The sequence below is a fragment of the Dipodomys spectabilis genome, unplaced genomic scaffold (genome assembly GCF_019054845.1).
Source record: "Dipodomys spectabilis isolate Male_0828 unplaced genomic scaffold, ASM1905484v1 ptg000051l, whole genome shotgun sequence".
In the NCBI taxonomy this organism is placed as follows: domain Eukaryota; kingdom Metazoa; phylum Chordata; class Mammalia; order Rodentia; family Heteromyidae; genus Dipodomys; species Dipodomys spectabilis.
The window spans coordinates 841,339-863,740 of NW_024870728.1; the positions used below are offsets into that span (position 1 = coordinate 841,339).

The 22,402-nt window shown below is 46.9% G+C and overlaps 1 protein-coding gene across 4 annotated transcripts in view; it reads right to left on the reverse strand.

The window, feature by feature from the left end:
- Window positions 1-6,829, reverse strand: part of Atg16l1 (autophagy related 16 like 1) — a 32,076-nt gene extending 25,247 nt beyond the window's left edge. For all 4 annotated transcript variants that reach the window (XM_042679061.1, XM_042679059.1, XM_042679060.1 and 1 more), the window contains exons 1-2: window positions 6,579-6,829; window positions 379-472 (exon numbers count right to left, since the gene is read on the reverse strand). In XM_042679061.1, the coding sequence (XP_042534995.1) occupies window positions 379-472; window positions 6,579-6,693 (209 nt within the window). In that variant the 5' untranslated portion in view covers window positions 6,694-6,829. The remainder of the gene's footprint in view (window positions 1-378; window positions 473-6,578) is intronic.
- Window positions 6,830-22,402: the final 15,573 nt, after the last annotated feature.

Genomic DNA, 22,402 nt, shown 5'->3' on the forward strand with positions numbered 1-22,402 from the left:
TGAGATCTAAAGATTGTGGTTCAAAGCCAGCCAGGGCAGAAAAATCCCAGAGACTCATCTCCAATAAACCAATCAAAAACTGTTAGTGGCACTATGGCTCAAGTGGTAGAGAACTAACCTTCATCACTAAGAGGCTTAGGGATGGTACCCAAGCTGAGTTCAAGCCCCACAATCAACCAAAAAAAAAAAAGACATTTGTCAAGCTGAGAACATTGCACTGATAAAGCCATTTCAGTTACTTTTAGCAGCCCTTTTTTAAAAGGAACTGGCAAAAACTAAAGCACAGAAAAAGTATTTGCTTTCAGAGAAGTGACAACAGAATCAAAACAAATTTCAATTTCAAACAAGGAGAAACTAAACGGGTTAGTTTGAAAATACCTTATCTCATGCCTGTTTGGTGTGTCATGCTTTTCAGGTTGTAGCTTCTGGGCCAACACTGAATGAAGATCTGACTTCTCCAGCAACTTGTTATCTATAAATACATAAATCAAAGTTATCACAGCATAATTATAAAACTTGAGCTTAAAAATTACCATAGGATGGGCTGGGAAGTGACTCAGTGGTAGAGCGCTTGCCTTGCATGCATGAGGTCCTGGGTTCGATTCCTCAGCACCACATAAGCAGGAAAAAAAAAAGCCAGAAGTGGCGCTGTGGCTCAAGTGGTAGAGCGCTAGCCTTAAGCTGAAGAGCAGAGGGACAGCGCCCAGGCCCAGAGTTCAGGCCCCACGACCGGAACCCCCCCCCCAAAAAAACAATTACCATAGGATCACCTGGGTAGGATTCATTTTTATTACGTTTTTAAATATGAAGTACTTTGTCACCTACCGTAATGATGTAGGAACACAAATTTCTTGGTTGATTCTTAGCTTAACTTTGGGCAGCCTAGTCATAGTCACCTGTAAGCACTTTCAAGAATGACCTTCTATTAAAGGAGTTGAAATTGCTTTCCACTTTCAAAATCATCTTTTCTGACTTGAGAGTGAAGCAAAACACAATGACAAAGTGAAATGCTATGTACCTGTAAGTAATATACTGCTTTACAGTACTTTGATAGCTTTAACCATTTTCTTTCTTTTCCTTCGCCTCTTCCACTCTCTATCTCTCTGGTGCTGGGTATTAAACCTGAGGTAATGTATGTACAGGAAAATGTCAACCACATGAGCTATATCCCTGACCTCTTTATTTTCATTCCATATTGCTTTAAGACAGGGTCTCATTACTGCTGTAGCCTACGTCTGGCCTTAACTCATAATCCTTCTGCCTGACTCTCCCTTATGGCTGGGAATACAGGGATGGACCATGCAGTTTCAATATTGTGTTTTGTTCACATCAGGATACTACAAACGGAAATACAACTCAGAGATCCTAAGTTCACATCTATTGAGGCTCATTATTAAAAGGCAAAGAGTAGAATGACTTTTTCATTTTTCCTGTGGCAGTGTTGGGGTGTGAACCCTGGGATTCATGCTTGCTAGGCTCTATGCTTAAGCCATAATGCCAGGGCTGGTAAGTTGGCTCAGTGGTAGAGTGCTTGCCTTGCATGCCTGAGGCCCTGGGTTCGATTCCTCAGCACCACATAAGCAAAAAGAAAAAAAAAGCCGGAAGTGGCGCTGTGTCTCAGGTGGTAGGGCACTAGCCTTGAGCTGGAGAGCTGAGGGACAGTGCTCAGGCCCAGAGTTCAGGCCCCACAACCGGACCAAAAAAAAAAAAAAAAAAAAAAAAGCCATAATGCCAGTGGCAAATTTGGCCTGTTTTTTGAATGTCATTTTCACAGAGGGTTTCACAGGCAGTGACATTAGAACTAGGTTTAAAGGAAGATGATGGTCCAAGCAATAAGAAAATCAGTTGTCTGGGAAGTGACTGGAAATGAAATTTGGAGCCAACATATCAAAGAGCAGGACAAGAAATTCAGACTTTTTTAATTGAAGTAAAAGACTGTAGAAACAATCACATGGACAGATTTGAACTGATAAATAAATAGGCAGACCTTCCTTGCTCAGGTAACTGGGTAGATATTTACCTGCCAAACATAAGACACCCAAGAGTCAGAAAAAAGAAAAAGTTCACATTCTAAGCATAGGAAACATGGCAGGGAAATAGTACCAGAATTCAAAAGAAAGGAGGTGTGCTTATGAAGGTGAGGCACACTGGCCAACAAGGACAGCTTGCAAAGGGTCAGCCCTTTCCTGCAATCATAAATGGTCATGGCTTGAAACAAGAGAAAGCATGCTAGGCCCTGCGGCTCAGGCCCGTAATCTTAGCTACTCTGGAGGCCCGAGATCTGAGGATCACAGTTCAAAGCCAGCCTGGGCAGGAAAGTTCTGGGGACTCTTATCTCCAATAAACCACCAAAAAACCAGAAGTGGTGCTGTGGCTCAAATGATAGAGTGCTCACCTTGAGCTGAAGAGCTGAAGGACAGCACCCATGCTGAGTTCAAGCTTCACAACCAGCAAAAAAAGAGAGGAGAAAAAAAAAAGCCTAACAAACTTGTTAATGTGGAGTCATACAAAGAAGCCAGAAGCTTACATTCCCTAATTCTTAGTGAAGGAAATGATTAAGGTGAAGCCAGAGAAGATATTTCCCAGGAAATCTCTAGAAAGTATCTCTAGAATAGATAAAGCCTCAATTCCCTTTTATAGATAGGAGCTTAAAACAATTGTTTTTACTTCTTTGGAAAATTTTTCTCAGCTGATAAGGGAACTCCACCCTTGTTGGGGGGTGGGAGGGAGAGGAGGAACAACAGAGGATTAGAGAGAAGTGTATATTTTGAATGGTTTTTCAAGTTCAGCAGGTCAAAGTGCCACCCTTTGGGCATCAATATCCCCAAGGAAAAAGGAAACTGACAAAAGGAGTTTAGCAGAACTGCCACATTTGAGGAAGGTCCATGCAAAATCATTCCCAAGATTACAAATGTTTTCTAACAACTTGTGCCTACATTTAAGCTAGTTCTGTTAAAAGCCCAGCTGATTTGATTGGCTGGCATTCTACTAATTGAACTATTTTCCAGCCCTGCTATTTGCTGGTTATTTTGGAGATGGAATTTCCTACTAAGGCTGGCTTTGAACCTAGATCCTCTGGATTACAGCCATGATTACAGGAGTGAGCCTCTGTTGCCTCATAATCTCATTTCTCCTTGATACCAGAAAATGGAAGTGCTGAGCACTATCTTTTCTCTGTATTAGTTGAATGGAAGCAAATGTGAACAGGGAAGTGTTCTGCCCTTGGATATTATGATCAAGAAAGCTTTAAAACTCAATGCCAAAGGGTTTTAGGATTTCCAAAATGTCCAGAGGTTGGTGGCAGGGGCCTATAATCCTAACTACTAGTAAGACTGAGATCAGAGGATCAGGTTCAATCAAACTTGGCTAAATTCAATGAGACCCTTATCTCCAGTTAACCATAAAAAAGCCAGAGGTGGCCCATGTAGTGGAGCACTAGCCTTGAGCAAGAGCGCTTAGGCCCTAAGTTCAAGCCATAAGATCAGCACCAAAAAGAAAAAAAAAAGTTCTAGCTAGATACCCTGTGAAAACTTAAGACTTTGAAAGATAAAGATCACACCTGTAATCCTAGCTATTCAAGGGGCCATTGGCTGACATCTGAGAACTGAGGTTCAACCCCAGCCCAGACAGCTTTTTATCTCCAATTAACCAGCAAAGAGCTGGAAGTGGTGGCGTGATACAAACAGTAGAGCACCAATCTTGAAAGGAGAAAACCAAATGAGAGCACAAGGCCCAAAGTTCATGCCCCAGTATTGCACAATGAATGAATGAATGAATGAATGAACGACATGACGCACTCAAAAGGCCTCTTCCCTAAAAGTTCTCCCCCCCCCCCACCCACCCAGAAGACTAGTCAGGGAGATGCCTCTATCCACACAGCCTCTTTTCATCTTTCCCTTCAAAATCAGGCAGGAAATCTTGGTTTGATGGAGGGTACCCAACCTAACTGGCTTGGAAGACTAGAATGAAGGGACCGTGGCATTTCACAAACTAGAAATAATTTCCCCAACTATTCAGTTCTCTGGCCTAAAGACTGTGTTCATGGGGGGGGGGGGGAGGGGGAAGAGGGGGGGGTGAGACCTGGCTGGGGGGTGGGGGGCAGAGGAGGGGGGTTCTTTAGATTCTTTCAAACAGTGGTCCTCAGATCTCAGGTTCCTGAGTAGAGTGGGCAGGCATTGTTCACTAATCCCGTGCTGATTAAGTATGTGTGCTCTCATTTTTTTTTCTTGTTTTTCCAGTCCTGGGGACTGAATTCAAGGGCTGGGCTCTGTCCCTGAGCCTTTCTGTGCTCAGGGCTAACCCTCTACCATTTGAGCCACAGCTCTACTTGCAGCTTTTTTTCTTTTTATGTGGTACCAAGTTATCAAACCCAGGGCTTCATGCATGCTAGGCAAGCACTCTACCACTAAGCTACATTCCCAGCCCGTGCTCTCTCATTTCCATTCATTCTTCAGCCCATCATTCATGCTACTCCATTTCCTGACTTATGGAACTGTAACTCTTCTATAGATCACCTTTATAATAATAAAAGTTTTTAAAAAAATCAAAACCACAATCCACCAGGGTCCTAATATAGAGTCCAAGTTGGCCTAGAATTCTCAATCCTGTCTCAGATTCTCCAAGTGCTAGGACTGCAAAAGTACTCTACAACAGCCTGCATGACACCCACTTTGAAATGCAAATAAACACTCAATTTGTGTTTATGAAATTAGCAGCACCATATCTTTACACACTATTATAAGTTTTCAAAGCACTTATAAAAACTGCACTGTTTTTATAAAGCAGACAGATAATGCTTCATTCTTGATTTATAGTTTATAGATACGCCCAACTAGACTCAGAAAGCTTTAAGTGAAGAGGTCAGTAAGGGGTTAGTCAAACCTCTAACCCAATTTAATTTAAAGAGTACAGATAAACCAGGCACCAGTGGCTCATGCCTACAATCCTAGCTACTGAGTTCTGAGGATCACAATCCAAAACAAGCTTGGGCAACAAAGTCCTGAGACTTTTATCTTCAATTAACCACCAAAAACCAGGACATGGGACTGTGGCTCAAAGATAGAGTGCCAGCCCTGAGGGAAAAAAAGATACAGAATATGGAATAAGCTTTGCCAACTGGAGTTATGTAATCTGGGAGGGAATGTTTTGAGCAAGTGAGACTTCCTCTGCTTCTGAAATACAAATAAGGAATAAATCCTAGAACGGGGTACTGGTGGTTCATGTCTGTGATCTAAGTACTCAAGAATCTGAGATCTGAGTATCGCGGTTCAAAGCCAGCCTGGGCAGGAAAATCCATGACTCTAATCTCCAATGAACCACCAGAAGACCGGGAAGTGGCACTGTGGCTCAAAGTGGTAGAGGGCTAGCCCCAAGCGGAAAAGGCTCAAGGATAATGCCCAAGCCCCACGACCTTTTAAAAAGTTGAAGCACAGAAATCTCACTAGACTGGAACAAAAGTTGTTTTTTTTTTTTTTTTTTTGGTATCCTTATATTTCAAGAGCATACGGGAAACCCTATTTGTCACTGAAAATTTTCAAATAAAGCAAAGTGGCTAGGTATGCACTGGAGGGCGTGGCTCAAGTAGCTGAAAGACAGCCACACGCGTAAAAAGCTGAGCTAAATAAAGCTCAAAGATCTGAGTTCAAATCCAAATGCCAGCGCACACACACACACCAGCAGCAACACCAATCATAAAATGGAGCAATCATGTCCCAATTAACGTTAAGATTCAGAATATATAGCCCAAGAACACCGAAGAGGAATCAAGGGAGAGACCTGAGAAATCAAAACCTCACATTCTATGACCCTTAGAAAATGTTAATTCTTCAAAGTAATTCCTGTCCCAACACGAGATGTTCCCGCAGCCAGTCTCACGGAGCGTAAGCACTGGGCGACATTTACTGGTAGCTCAGCAGGAGAACCGTCCACACTCGCGCCCGAGGGCAAAATGAAAGAAGGTGGGAAAAAAAATCCTCATGACGCGCGGGGTGCGTCCCCAGCGCCGAGAGCCGGAGCGGCAGCCATGCGCGCGGCCGGCAGCGCAGGGGGCTCTGCCTCTGGCCCCCTCCTCGGTCGGGCTCCATGCCCGCACGGCGCCGGCCGGCACTCGGCCCCGCTCCCGGCCCGCCGGCCCCCACTCGGCCCCGCTCCCGGCCCGCCCGGCCCCCACTCGGCCCCGGCCCCCACTCGGCCCCGGCCCGCCCGCTCCCAGCGCCCGCCGGCCCCGGCCCCCACTCGGCCCCGGCCCCCACTCGGCCCCGCTCCCGGCCCGCCCGGCCCCCACTCGGCCCCGGCCCCCACTCGGCCCCGGCCCGCCCGCTCCCAGCGCCCGCCGGCCCCGGCCCCCACTCGGCCCCGCTCCCGGCCCGCCCGGCCCCCACTCGGCCCCGCTCCCGGCCCGCCCGGCCCCCACTCGGCCCCGGCCCCCGGCCCCCGGCCCGCCCGCTCCCAGCGCCCGCCGGACCCGGCCCCCACTCGGCCCCGGCCCCCACTCGGCCCCGCTCCCGGCCCGCCCGCTCCCAGCGCCCGCCCGGCCCCCACTCGGCCCCGGCCCCCGGCCCGCCCGCCCGTGCGCTCACACTGCAGAATGATCTCCTCGAACGCCTGCCTCTGCAGCCGGTCCCGGCGCCGCAGCTCCTCCGCGATGTGGCGCTTCCACCGGGGGAAGTCGGCAGCTCGGAGGCCCGACGACATATCGAACGCTGCCCTGGCGCCTTAGCGCCTCCAGTCCTAGCGGCGACGGCGGGATGCTCCTCGCTGCATGAGGGGGCCGGCAGGCGCCAGGAGTCAGCCGCTCGGTTCCGCACCTCCACGCGCGGGCCGCCTGAGGCCGCCGAGGACTTCTTCCGGCGGCTGCAGGAAATGGTTTTGGCGAGGGCAGGAAGGCCCGCCTTCCGGCCCGACGTAGAGTTCCGCACGCACTCACGTGGCTGGTGTGGTCTCCGGGCGCTGGCTGGTGACGTCATCCAGAAGCCGGAAGTGTCGGGAAGTAGCGGCGGCCGCAGGGAGGCGTCCTGGCCCCGCAGTTAGTCCGACGTTGAAGTTCTTGCAGGGGAAGGGGTTGCTTATGTCAGCCGGTGCCACATTTATTGGGGGGGGGGGGCCTTCCTAAGGCTTGAACTCGGCGTGGGCGCTGTCCTTGAGCTTTTGCTTAAGTGGGGCTTGCCCTCTGGGCCTGGGCGCTGTCCCTCAGCTCTTCAGCTCGAGGCGAGCGCTCCACCTCCTGAGCTACAGCGCCACTTCCGGTTTTCTGGATGCTCTATTGGAGATACGAGTCTCACGGAGCTTCCTGCCCGTGCTGGCTTTGAACCAATATCCTCAGCTCTCAGCCTCCTGAGTAGCTAGGAAGAGAGGCATGAGCCATGGGCTCCTAGCAAGGCCCTTGGTTTTGCTGTGTGTATTTATCAAGCTCTCTTAGTTCCTCTGAGTTTATTTCCCTGTTAATTCTCAGTTCAAATGTCACTTTCTTACTACTTGTAGGTAACAGACCTTCACAACCAAGGCAGCTCTCCCTCTTACAAGTGTACCTTTCCTTTATAGTGTTCATTGTTATTTGTAGTTGAATGTGTCCTATGTACTTATATCCCTAGTTGATTAAGGACTATGTCACTCTACTAGACTATAAACTCCATGAATCAAGAACTATATTTTTTTCTCATTGTTTCTCCAACAAGGTCATGAAACTTTTAAAATATTACATGTCGGAGCCGGGCGCTGGTGGCTCACGCCTGTAATCCTAGCTACTCAGGAGGCTGAGATCTGAGGATCGCGGTTCAAAGCCAGCCCTGGCAGGAGAGACCGTGAGACTCTTATCTCCAATAAACCACCAGAAAACCGGAAGTGGCGTGTAGCTCAAGTGGTAGAGCGCTCGCTTTGAGCTGAAGAGCTGAGGGACAGCGCCCAGGCCCAGAGTTCAAGCCCCACAACCGACAAAAAAAAAAATATTACATGTCGGGTCCGGGAACATGGCTTAATGGTAGAGTGCTGCTTAGCATGCATGAGGCCCTGGCTTCAACTCCTTGGTACCACATAAACAAAACAAAAAACAAAAAAAGGAAAAAAAATTACATGTTGGCTCAGCCCTGGTGGCTCATACCTATAATCCTAACTACTCAGAAGATTGAGATCTGAGAATTTAGGTTTGAAATCAGCACAAGAAGACTCTTGTCTCCAATTAACCAGCAAAAAGTTAGAAGCAGAGGTTGTGCTCAGTTGGTAAAGTACCATCCTTGAGAAAAAGCCAAGAGACTGAGGTCTTGAATTCAAGTCCCATTACTGGCACTATGTTAATGAATTATGATTAATGAATTAATTCACTAATTTAAAAGTATTAGGTGGGGCTGGGAAGGTGGCTCAGTGGTAGAGTGCTTGCCTTGCATGCATGAGGCCCTGGGTTCAATTCTTCAGCACCACATAAGCTGAAAAAAACTGGAAGTGGCTCTGTGGCTCAAGTGGTAGTGTTAGCCTTGTGCTGAAGAGCTGAGGGACAGCACCCAGGTCCGGAGTTCAGGTCTCACGACTGACCAAAAAAAAGGGGGGGGGGCTGGGAAGGTCCCTCAGTGGTAGAACACTTGCCTTGCATGTATGAGGCCCTGGGTTCGATTCCTCAGCACCACATATGCAGAAAAAGAAAGCCGGAAGTGGTGCTGTGGCTCAAGTGGTAGAGCGCTAGCCTTCAGGTGAAGAGCTGAGGGACAGTGTCCAGGCCCAGAGTTCAGGCCCACGACTGGACCCCCCCCCCAAAAAAAAAAGTAGGGGCTGGGAAGGTGGCTCAGTGGTAGAGCACTTGCCTTGCAAGCCTGAGGCCCTGGGTTCGATTCCTCAGCACCACATAAACAAAAAGAAAAAAGCCGGAAGTGGCGCTGTGGCTCAAGTGGTAGAGCGCTAGCCTTGAGCTGAAGAGCTGAGGGACAGTGCCCAGGCCCAGAGTTCAAGCCCCACGAACAGACCCAAAAAAAAAATAAAAGTAGCCGGGCGTCGGTGACTCTCACCTGTAATCCTAGCTACTCAGGAGGCTGAGATCTGAGGATCAGGGTTCAAAGCCAGCCCGGGAAGGAAACTCTGTGAGAATCTTATCTCCAATAAACCACCAGAAAAACCAGAAGTGGTATTGTAGCTCAAGTGGTAGAGAGCTTGCCTTGAGCTAAAGAGCTAAGGGACAGCACTCAGGCCCAGAGTTCAAGCCCATAACCGACAAAAAAAAAAAAAAAAAGTATTAGGTGGTCTGGGAATGTGGTTTGTGGTAGAGTGCTTGCCTAGCGTGCATGAAGCCCTGGGTTCCATTCCTCAGTACCACATAAAAGGCTGGAAGTGGCACTATGGTAGAGTGATAACCTTAAGGAAAAGAAGCTCAGGGACAGTGCCTAGGCCCTGAGTTCAAGCCCCAGAGGGAGAAATAATGTGGGAAGTTTGATTCACCCTTATGTACTCCCTTATGTACTTTAGTTTACATTGCAACTTAGTTTACCCAGGATCCATAAAATAGATAATAATAGCTGGGCACGGTGGCACATGCCTATAATCCTAGCTACTCAGGAGGCTGAGATCTGAGCATCTCGGTTCAAAGCCAGCCTGGGAAGGAAAGTTTGTGAAACTCTAATCTCTAATAAACCACCAGAAAACTGGAAGTGGTGCTGTGGATCAAGTGGTAGAGTGCTAGCCTTGAGCTGAAGAGCTGAGGGACAGCACCCAGATCCAGAGTTTAAGCACCATAACCACCAACAACAACAAAAATCTTTCTGGGACTTTGCTGCCCATGCTGGCTTCAAACTGTGAATCTCAGATCTCAGTCTCCTGAGTAGTTAGCGTTACAGGTGTGAGCCACCAGTGCCCAGACTATTATTTTACTATTTTAAGACAAGGTCTAGTTGAGTCTTACATGGCTAGTCCCAACTTGGTGATCCTCCTGTTTCAGCTTCCCAAATTACTGGGATTGTAAGTACTACACAGACTGATTAGAGAATAAATTTAAATGGTATGTAATTCATTTGTCAATCAGCCAATAGCAAGGACATTAGATAACTAGCGGTGATTCAGAAGCCTTAGGTGTATTCCCAGGCCTGCTCGGAGATAATGGCTGGATGAAGGGAGGAGGAAATAAGGTTGCTTGAGTATTCTAGTAATTAGTAATGACATGAAGAGCTTTTATCTGTTCTTGTAAATAATGAGTCCAGCGGATTCTTCATGCTTTGCAGGGAAGTCGTATCTGTGAAATGGACTGTGACTCCCTCTAATGGATATAAGATCATTTAAAAATAGCCTGACATTCTTGTAGCAATATATTAATCACACAAATTTGCTCACAAGAAGAGCTTGCTAGAAAGTCTTCGTTGCACTGAAACAAAGCATTACAAGCTTTAGCATAACAGCATCTCCATTGTAGCATTTCCATGAATGAAAGCTTCCAGAAGATTACTGCCTTAAGTGTGGATACCTCAAACCTCATCACTGAGATCCTCTAGCTACACTTCAATTCATAGGAAGTAAATTATTCTATTCCCTCTTTTTTTTGGTGTAGCAAATTATGTTTTAAAGTGTTTATTGGCATGCATTATTCTTTGGGTAATAAGCTCTATTTTCCTGGATATACTCATGGTACTTTTCTACCCCATCTTTAAACAATTTAGTTCCAGGAGTGGGCATGGCATCCTTTCTCTGACCCCAGAGGAATTTTTTTTTGCCAGTCCCAGGGCTTTAACTCAGGGCCTGGGCATTGTCCCTGAGCTTCTTTTGCTCAAGGCTAGCACTTTACCACTTGAACCACAGTACCACTTATGGCTTTTTCTGTGTATGTGGTACTGAGGAATGGAACCCAGTGCTTCATGCATGCTAGGCAAGCACTCTACCACTAAGCCACATTCCCAGCTCCCCAGAGGAATTTTTAAGCTAGATCTAGTAGAGAACCCCTCTTCCTTGTTAGATTAAAGTTTGAGGATATATCTATACATCTACAAAGAGCCATGCCCTCTATCTCTAGAATAGGCCTAACTTGGTGGAGGCAGCATGCAGGTGGGGAGTTATCCCTAAGGGATAAGCAGAGAGGAGAAGGTCAGAATTTCAATGACAGAAGAGTCCCAGGGTCCAGCCATTCCTGAGACTGACCCAGGACTTACGCCCACATGTTCATGTGTTTCACTTAACCTGCTTTATTATACAATAGCATTTGGGCTTTTCTTTTTCTCTGTCACCCAACACAAGCATACTCACAAGCCAAGACAGCATGGCAGTCACTAAGTCACACCTTTTACCACTTTCAAATAATGACAAATACTTGGCCCCTGTTCTTCTCTCTGCCCTGGTGTGAAGAAGAAACCTCTTTCCAAACTTGAGACATTTCTGGGTATGAGGACTCTATTCTAAATAATAGTGCCTGTTGGTGAGAGACATTTTTTTTTCTGCCAGTTCTGGGGCTTGAACTCAGGGCCTGGGCACTATCCCTGAGCTTCTTTTGTTCAAAGCTAGTACTCTATCACTTGAGCCACAGCGCCACTTCCAGCTTTTTCTATTTATGTGGTACTGAGGAATGGAACCCAACACTCTACCACTAAGCCACATTCCCAATCATGGCCAGAGACATTTTGCATGAAAAAAATTGTAAGCCCAGAGTTATAATTAGAAATAAAAGACTGGCTCTAGAATATTAGAAAACACTGTGGTTACCATATGTTGGGACTATTTTCTCCTTTCTCCTAAACAGAAAGTGAAGGGACAACATTTCAAAATGGGCTGCTCAAGTGACTCATGAGATATTTATGGCTCTGCAGGGCGTCTCACCAACACTGCACACTCGTGTGCAAAATAGGAAAGCAGAATAGGATTTTACCAAGTCAGACACAGGATAACTTAAATACTGTAGTTTTTTTTTTTTTTTTTTTTTACTTTTTTTTGACATTTGTTTTTTAAAATGGCACAAAATTGCTGGACAGGGGCTGGGAAAGTGGCTCAGTGGTAGAGCACTTGCCTTGCATTCATGAGGCCCTGGGTTCGATTCCTTAGCACCACATAAGCAAAAAGAAAAAAGTCAGAAGTGGTGCTGTGGCTCAAGTGGTAGAGTGCTAGCCTTGAGCTGAAGAGCTGAGGGTCAGCATTCAGGCCCAGAGTTCAGGCCCCACGACTGGACCCAAAAAAAAAAATTGCTGGACACCAGAAACTCATGTCTGTTATCCTAGCTATGTAGGAGGCTGAGATCTGAGGATCAAGATGGAAAGCCAGCCCAGGCAGGAAAGTCAATGAGACTCTTATCTCCAATTAACCACCCAAAAGCCAGAATTGGAGCTGTGGTTTGAATAGTAGAGAGGACCAAAAACTCAGTGGCAGCACCTAGGCCCTGAGTTCAAGCCAGGGGACACACATACACACACACACACACACACACACACACACACACACACACACACACACACACACACACACACACACACACACACACACACACCATAAAATTGAAAGAGCAGTTTGTTGACTATGAAGTGCAAATCAGAATCCCCAGGCACAAGAGTACGCACTCCAGAGACCCAGTTTCCTGCAGAGATAGGGTTCAGGCCTAGTCACTGCCTGCCATGTGATTTCTTGATTTCTGTCCTGACCTGCCCCTTTCCAATTAGGAATACTTTCTGTCCCAAGCACAATCTGAACTTCCCTCTCTTACAACCTTTCCCATAGCTAAAGTTTTCATGGAAATTCTTGCATATCTTTATCTTGTCAAAGAGCATGCATGTCAAAAAGCTGGATAAATAGCTTCTCTCTTTACTAAGGTAACCCAGCACCTTTACCCTCTGGACTACGGGACAGCTCAACCAGGGTAAAGTGGTTCAGTGATTGTGTCTGTCCATTTTGTGCTGCTGCAACAGAATACCTGAGACTAGGTAATTTATAATGAACAGAGATTTATTTGGTTTGTGGTTTGAAGGAGGGGATTCCAAGACTGAGGGCTGTAAGGCAGATTAAATAGATAGGTTTAATTAGGGAGCCGATGAAGAGAACACCACGCAGCATTCAGGCCAGAAGAGAAGTTTATTACTGAATTGCTGCCAGGAGGCTTGGTGGAGGTGCATGAGGCCGAAAGGGGTGAGCTGAAGTCCTTCCTAGGTTTAAGTAGGGAAGTGGAGGGAGGGAGAAAGTGCATAGGTATGGCCAGGTATGTGGGGGGAAGCGGGGAGTGTGGCCCCAATGGATCCAGATATGACCTCTGGGCTTGGGAGGCATGGCTGCGGACTGCCCAGGACATGACCTCTGAGGAAGGGGAGGTGACTGCTTCTAGGTGTGCCAGTTACCTAGGTGACACAGGTACTGGGTGGAGACTTAGCCAAGAGGAGGGAGGAGTCTGCCCCGCCTTCCCAGGACAGATCTTTCAAGGGCCTTCATCAAATCACAACAAAGGCATCATGTGGTGAGAGTGAAGAAAGAAGGCTGAGGGGTTGGAGCATGGCTCCATTGGTAGAGCACCAGCCAATAAGCAAAAACGGCAGGTACCAAGTTCAAGTCCCATGTCAGACACAAAAAGAAGTAACCAAAAAGCTGGGCACCATTGGCTCACACTATAATCCTAATTACTCAGGAGGCTGAGGCTTGAGGATTACTGTTCAAAGCCAATCTGGGCAGAAGAGCCTGTGAGACTCATATCTCCAATCAACAACCAAAAAGCTGGAAGTGGTGCGGGGGCTTAAGTGGTAGAGTGCTAGGCCTTGAGCAAAAGAAGCTCTGGGACAGTGCCCCAGGCACTAAGTTCAAGCCACAGGACTGGCCAAAAAAGAAAAAAAGGAAAAAAAAATTCCTGATTTGAATTGGTGGCTTGGGTCTGGTGGATTATCCTACGGCATTTATTAGCAAATAAAGAAAGGAAAAGGGAACTGCTTTGGAATAAGGAAAGATTTTTAATTTTATTTTATTTATTATTTTTTTGGGTCCGGTCGTGAGGCTTGAACTCTGGGCCTGGGCTCTGTCCCTCAGCTCTTCAGCTCAAGGCTAGCGCTCTACCACTTGAGCCACCTTCCCAGCCCCAACCAGGAAAGATTTTTTAAAAGTAAGGTTTTGTTTTAACAGGTTCTTCCTATATGGAATTAAAGATACTTGTAAGAAGACTCACTTTAGATAGGAGAGAGTAGTAGTATTTTTGAGATTGCTTGTGTACTGTTAATCTTATTTCTAAGTTCTTTTAATGGTTACCTTATGTAAATGAATCTTACTGTATTCAAATTAGCCAATGAAAGCAGAATGTGAACGTGGGCTTAATAAATCTGAGCAGAGGGGCCGGGCCTTGTGTATTAGGTAAATAGGGAGCAGCCTGCCTGTTCTTTGTGCTTGTTTGCCAGATTTTTGGCTGATGTCACACCATTCTGCAGAAGGAAGGAAAAGCCAAGGCTTTTTTTTTTTTTGGTTGGTTTTGGGGCCTGAACTTGGCCTGGGCGCTGTCCCTCAGCTCTTCAGCTCAAGGCTAGCGCTCTACCACTTGAGCCATAGCACCACTTCTGGCTTTTTCTGCTTTTGTGGTGCTGAAGAATCGAACCCAGGGCCTCATGCATGTGAGGCAAGCACTCTACCACTGAGCATCCTTCCCAGCCCAAAGCTCGGGCTCTTAAGGCCTGGGCACTGTCTCTGAACCACTTGAGCCACAGCTCCATTTACTTACAGCTTCTTTAGTGGCTAATTGGAGATAAGTCTTACTAGCTTTCTTGCCCAGACTGTGGACAAAGTTGACCTTGAGCATAAAATGTTCAGAGACAGTGCCTAAGCCTTGAGTCTCCCAAGTAACTGGAATTACAGGTATAAGCAACTGATGTTTGGCCCTGAGATCAGTTATTTTTTTTCTTTTTGCCAATCCTGGGGCTTGGACTTAGGGCCTGGGCATTGTCCCTGAGCTTCTTTTGCTCAAGGCTAGTGTTCTACCACTTGAGCTGAGCCACAGCACCACTTCTGGATTTTTCTGTGTATGTGGTACTAGGAATGGAGCCCAGGGCTTCATGCATGCTAGGCAGCTTTCTACCACTAATCCACATTTCCAGCCTCTGAGCTTGTTTTGCTCAAGGCTAGCACTCTACCAGTTGAGCCACAATGCCACCACCAGTTTTTTCTGAGTAGTAAGATAGAGGAGTCTCACCAACTTTCCTGCCCAGACTGACTTTGAACCATGATCCTTATATCTCAGCCTCCTGAGCAGCTAGGATCATAGGCATGAGCTACCAGTGCCCAGCTATCCATCAGCATTGTTAAAGGTCTGCTTGGAGCAGTTAGTAGCTAACATTCTCAGTTGCAATCAGTATTCTGAAGCTCTTTGGAAGCTTGTTCTATGTCATCCAGGATTAGTAATTACATTATGTAAAATACTGCATTCCTAAAGTTACATACTATCACGTCCTCATGTCCAATTAAGGTGATTTAAGATACTTTTTACTGTCATGCACTGCAAGTTAATAAGCAAATGCTCAGGAGAGTCATCATTGGGTAGTTAGCACCTGGCATATTCAAGGCTATTACGTTCTGAGGTATGCTCAGGGTTTGATGCCAAGATGCACAGCAAATTAAAACAACAACAAAATGCATTTTTGCAAAGAGCAAAGGTTCTTTAAATTTAGCATTCTGACTTCATTATTTTTTTTTTAATTCCAGCACACAGAACATGCTGTGAAAAAGAAATCACAGAATGACATAAAAGAACCTCCCTGTCATCTGGGAGTCTATATTTAGAGTCATTTCTAAATGTTTCGGCACCACTGGGACTGTGGGAAAGATTTTCCTTTTCATTATGCAACATTATGAAAAAGAAGCAAAAATGTAAGACAGCTAGTTTTAATATTTTTTGTTAACACCATATTGTTGAATGGTATAATGCCAGCAGCAAGGGAGAATGGGTGAAAAACCTGTTGTCCATATGCTGTAGGATGAATAATAACGGCATGAGGGGAAACAGGAAAGAGTAAGCCTAAAAATCTGAAGGCTGTGAAATACAGTATCGCAGGATCTCTGTGACTACAAGGAAGCCAGGCTGACACTGCCTCTCTGGTCTGGTCTGCCTTCCAAGACTCGCTGCCCATTGCCTCGTCTTCCCCTTGCTCCACTTTCTTACTCATAGCTGGTGCTATACCACTTGATCCGTGCCCCCAGTCTAGCATTTTTCTGGTTCATTGTAAATAGAGTCTCACAGACTTTCCTGCCCTAGCTGGCTTTGAAGCAAGATCAGCCTCCCAAGTAGGTAGGATTACAGATGTGAGCCACTGGTGCTCCATTCTCTTTCCAATTCCTACCTGCAATTGTTCTAGGTGTATGAATTACTCTTTGCCAAAATGACAGAGAGTAACTGGCCTCAATTAGTGTGGAGGTTGTTTGAAAGGAACTATGGCTGTCATCTCCCATCCTTGTCCGTTACGCTACTTTACACTACCTCTTCTGAGTACGAATCTTGTGTAGCGCTCCAAATATGATACTCAAACCACTGGCACCAAGAATCTGAACTGCTTGCTGGAATTCAGATTCCTAGGTTCTACACAGACCCATAGACTGAATCATCCTCGCCCAGCAATCTGCCTTTTTTTGTGTGTCCAGTTCCAGAGCTTGAATTCAGAGTCTGGGCACTGTCCCTTAGCTTTTTTTGTTCAAGGCTAGTGCTCTACCATTTGAGCCACAGCACCACTTCTGACTTTTTGGTAGTTCAAGGGAGCTAAGAGTCTCATGGACTTTCCTGCCTGGAGTTGGCTTCGAACCACAATCCTCAGATCTAAGCCTCCTGATTAGCTAGAATTAGAGGCCTGAGCCACCAGTGCTTGGCAGGAATCAGCATTTTTAACCAGTTTCCAGGGTGGATTTCCTGCAGAACCAAGTTTGAGTGACATTCTTCTTATTTTTTTTTTCCAGTCATGGGGCCTGAACTCTGGGCCTGGGTAATGTCCCTGAGCTCTTCAGTTCAAGGCTAGAGTTCTACCACTAGAGCCACAATGCCACTTCTGGGTTTTTCTGCTTATGTGGTACTGAGGAATCGAACCCAGGGCCTCATGCATGTGAGGCAAGCACTCTATCACTGAGCCACCTTCCCAGCCCCAAGTGACATTATTTTTAAGGTATGCAGCAGCAACCTAGCTCCATGGAAGACAGAGTGGCCGCCCTTGGCACTCTCACATGAGCTGGAGAGATCATTCCCCACAAAACAAAGCAAAACCTTCTGCACAGTCTCGGCAAGTTGTGAAAGCTCAACTCGGCTTCCACCTGGCACGCAGTGGACTTTCAGGCCCTGCTGCTTTGTGATCAGGTGGTATTTACTTGGGGAATAAGATCTTCATATTAACATAAGCAAAACATAATTAGAACAATCTGTTGTAAAAACCATTCTGCTTTCCAAGCCAAATATAAATTACTTTGGGTAAGATATGCCAGGAATTCCACGTTGTTAGTGCATGTAACTGAGAGTGACTCTCATGCCAATTGCTGTCACTGTCTATCTTTCTGAATTGTCTGGATAATTGTTTCCCACTTTCCTCCAGTGTATGTATAGTTTGAAAGAGACTGAAATGCCCTTAGTGAATATTTGTGTGTGTGTGTGTGTGTGTGTGTGTGTGTGTGTGTGTGTGTGTGTGACACAATCTCAGGGCTTGGGCACTATCCCTGAGCTAGCACTCTACCACTTCTGACTTTTTGATGGTTAATTGGAGATAAGAGTTTCGTGGACCTTCTTGCCTGGGCTGGCTTCACACCAGGATCCTCAGAGCTCAGCCTTCCAAGTAGGATTACAGGTGGTACCCTGCAAATGTTGTTGTTGTTGTTGTTATTGGTATATGGGTTTGAACTCTGGGCCTCAAGATTGCTCTGTTTGCTTCCTTGCTAGTACTCTACCACTTAAGTCATGGCTTCAGCACTGCTTTTTGCTCATTATTTTATTTTTATTAATTTATTAATTTTTGGGGTTGAACTCTGGGCCTGGGCGCTGTTCCTCAGCTCTTCAGCTCAAGGTGAGTGCTCTACCACTTGAGCCACAGCGCCACTTCCAGTTTCCTGGTGGGTAATTGGTGATAAGAGTCTCACGGACTTTCCTGCCTGGGCTGGCTTTGAACCATGATCCTCAGATCTCAGCCTCCTCCTGAGTAGCTAGGATTACTGGCATGAGCCACTGACACCCAGCTTTTGCTCATATTTTAAACCTAAGAGCCTTACAGTCTTTTCTGTCTGGACCAAGTTCCTTTGGCTCTCAGCCTCCTGAGTAGCTAGGATTATAGGAGTGAACCACCAAGTTCCAGCCATGCCCTTCTCCATGTTGCATGCTGGCCCCTAAGCATGGGATCACCATCTGGGCACCCTGTCCTCTTGATTCTGGTTAGGTCTGACCAATGGGAAGACTAGCGGGGACAGAGACAGGAAGCAAAGGTGTGGCCCGTGTGGTAGAGGGATGAATTACTGCTGGTCTTTAATGGGGCCCCAGGGTGGGCTTTAGGCTGGAGGGGGACTTCTGTGTCCTGACTGCTAAGGCCTCCTCGCTTCTGTGTATTCAGGTGACAGACTCATCCCCTGAGATGACAGCCTTTCCCCTTTGCCCCTTGAACCTAAGGAGCCTATCTGACCTGGTGATGTTTGCTGCACACTCTGGGAGGGCACCACCTTCCTCCTAGTTTCTCTCTCTGTGTGTGTGTGTGTGTGTGTGTGTGTGTGTGTGTGTGTTCAGTGTCAGAATTAACATCTTCACCTTTGGCTGTGAGTGTCCTTTCTTTCTTATTTTTATTTTTGTTTGGTCATGGGGCTTGAACTCTGGACTTGGGCACTGTCCCTCAGCTCTTCAGCTCAAGACTAGTGCATTACCACTTGAGCCACAGCATCACTTCTGATTTTCTGGTGGTTTATTGGAGATTAGAGTCTCACCAACTTTCCTGCATGGGCTGGCTTTGAACTGCGATCCTCAGATCTCAGCCTCCTGAGTAGCTAGGATGACAGGTGTGAACCACCAACACCCGGCTGAGTGCCCTTTGTCAGGAGAACTTTTCCATGGCAGGTTATAGGATAGTAGGTATGATCCACCAGTGCCCAGCTAGCTTTCAAGGGTGATGTATTCTCCATCCTAACCTCATGTCTGGTTGAAGCGGTGCTACTGGGGGGCACAGCCCAAGGATGCTGCTGAACAGTGTACAGGACAGCTCCAGAATAAAGAGGAACACAACAATGTCATTAGCACCTCTTTTTCCCCCTCTTTTCCTTCCTTCCTTTCCTTCCCTCCCTCCTTCCTTCCTTCTTCCTTCCTTCCTCCTCCCTTTCTTTCCTTCTTTCTTTCTCTTTCCTTCCTTCCTTCCTTCCTTCCTTCTTTCTTTCTTCTTTCTTTTTCTTTGTTGTTGTTGGTCATGATCAGCTCTTCAGCTCAAGGCCAGCGCTCTACCACTTGAGCCACAGCTGGTTTTCTGGTAGTTTATTGGAGATAAGAGTCTCACAGCCTTTGCTGCCAGGGCTGGCTTTGAACTGTGATCCTCAGATCTCAGCCTCCTGAGTAGCTAGGATTACAGGCATGAGCCACTGGCACCCGGCTTTCCCCTTTTTTCTTTTGGTGGTACTGGGGCTTGAACTCGGGACCTTGCGCTTGAAGCTCTTTATCACTTGTGCCATGCCTGCAGCCCTTCATCACCTTTTAACAGAGAGAGAAACTGGGGAAATTAGAGTTTGGTGCTTAGCCACAATCACGCCACCAGTCAGAGTAGGGCTGAAGGCAAACCTAAGCAGTCCAACACAAATCCAAGATTCTCATCACTATGCCAATGAACTCCAGAACAATAAATGCCAAACCATAAAGCCTTTCCCAGTCACCTTCAAGGAAATTCAGGTCCCAGTCTTTTGTCCCCACAGTCATTTACTCATTTACCCACAATATAACTAGTAGCTGGGTATTTGCCTCTTTGTGGAGCTGAGAGATAATGGGCCTTGTTCCTCAGAACTCTTTCTACCTTGGTGTGACACCTGGTGAATGTAGGCACAGTCAGGCAGTCCAGTGTCAGGGTCTGTGCTCCTAACTATTCTCTAAGTTGAGTGATTTAAAAAAAAAAAAAGGCTACTCAGGAGGCTGAGATCTGACGATCCAGGTTCAAAGCCAGCTTAGGCAGATAAACCTGAGAGACTCATCTCCAAAAAGTGATAGAGTACCAGCTGTGGGTAAAAAAGCCAAAGGAGAGCAGGAGGCCTTGAGTTCAGCCCCCTGTGCAGACATGAATAATAAAGCCTAAAGCAAGACAGTCTCTGCAGAGAGACTCTAGTGAAACAAAAATACAATTTACAGCCAGGAGCTGATGGCTCATGCCTGTAATCCTAGCTACTCAGTGTCAGGTTAGTCAAAAGGAAACTACCACATGGTCTTTAGGCAGAAGAGTTTATTAGAGGTATCTGAACTGCCTGTCCACACCAGATGCAGGTGTGTAGAGCCTGATGTATGGAGAGATGGGGATTATGTAGGGAGAAGGTGGGGAGGAGGAGTGGCCATGGTAAATGGAGGATGCTGAGGTCTGAGATCGTGGTTTGAAGAAGGCTGGGACAGGAAAGTCCATGAGACTCTTATCTCCAGTAAACTACTCAGAAAAGTCGGAAGTGGTGCTGTGGCTCAAGTGGTAGAGTGCTAACCTTGAACCTAAAGAGGCTCAGGGACAGCACCCAGGCCCTGATTTCAAGCCCCAGGGCCAGCAAAGAAAAATAAAAATACAATTTACATCTGATGTCCTACATCATGGTTCTACCTGAGCAGAACACAAGCTCTCCCACTAACCTCTTTCTTCCTACAGTCCTTCAAGGCTGTAGGTTAGGGTGGAGGGCCAAGACTACGGAGGCAGGCATGGGGGAGGGGAGGTTAAGATTGGAGGTGGTGTAAGTTCAGGGCAGGCACCTGAGGACAGCTGTTCATTTTTGCACTTTGGAGCCTGGCATTCTTGACTTTTTGCTAGAGATAGAAGCAAGCAGGTCACCATCTTGGGATTCCCCAAATCTCCCCGTTCCTTACAGAAAGAAACAGGATCCAGCCTTTGACTTGGGGACAGAAAAGAAGCAGGACTCAGGTCACACCAGAGAGGTGTGGCACGCAGAGTTGCTGTGTGATGACTGGATCTGCACATGGCCTAAGGGGCTCATGGCTCTCTGCCTTCCTCCCTGCTTCTCCCCACCACCAAGTGTGGCCAGCACCAGTTCAGGGAATTCCCACAGGTCCCCAGGGGAGCCCCTCCCTCCCCCCTTGGCTCAGGTAATCTGTGGTCTGGACATAATGTCCATGACCTCAACTAGTGTCCTAGCCCAAACTGTACCCTGACCTCAGCTCTTGGGCAACCTTACTTGGTCTACTTGGCTTTAACTAGTCTCCAGGCTTCTGCTAGCTCACCTGCTTGCACTTCATTCTCCTGGCCTGACCTCGCTCACCCGGCCTCCACCTCACCTGGCCTCACCATTCCTGGCTTCAATCAGTTCCCTTGAGTGCCTTTTAATCTTCAAGGCTTTTTTTTTTTTGGTCTGTTGTGGGGCTTGAAGTCAGGGCCTGGACTTTGTCCCTGAGCTCTCTCTTTTTTTTTTTTTTGCTCTAGGCTAGTACTTTAAGACTTTGAGCTACAGCTCTGAAGCAGAATAAATTGAGGAAAATGAGACCTGGGAAGGCACCTCAGAACATGGTATTCAGAAGCATAGAAACACTACCTTTGTTTCAAAGAGAGACAACAGGATGCCTTCCTTCCAGAGAGATGCATTTCTCACCTCAAGAATTAACATTTGTCTGACAGGATGTATGCCTTCCTGAGAAAAATGCTTCCCCAAAACTTAAGCAACCTCCTACCCCAAATGCAGATAACAGGGCGCCCCCCTTACCTTTCCCATATAAATACCCCTGACAGCCAAGGAGCTGTGTGTGTGCTTCTCTCTCTCCTAGAGACCTCCCACACTCTGTTAGAGTGTGCTGTTTCTCCTTTGTGCTTGTCTGCTGGTCTGCTTACCTGCTTGCTTATTTACCAAGGATTCTTTTTTTTTTTTTTTTTTGTCGGTCGTGGGGCTTGAACTCTGGGCCTGGGCGCTGTCCCTCAGCTCTTCAGCTCAAGGCTAGCGCTCTACTGCTTGAGCTACAGCGCCACTTCCGGTTTTCTAGTGGTTTATTGGAGATAGGAGTCTCAGGTCTCTCCTGCCAGGGCTGGCTTTGAACCATGATCCTCAGATCTCAGCCTCCTGAGTAGCTAGGATTACAGGCGTGAGCCACCAGTGCCCGGCTTACCAAGGATTCTTTTTTTTTTTTTTTTGTCGGTCGTGGGGCTTGAACTCTGGGCCTAGGCGCTGTCCCTCAGCTCTTCAGCTCAAGGCGAGCGCTCTACTGCTTGAGCTACAGCGCCACTTCCGGTTTTCTAGTGGTTTATTGGAGATAGGAGTCTCAGGTCTCTCCTGCCAGGGCTGGCTTTGAACCATGATCCTCAGATCTCAGCCTCCTGAGTAG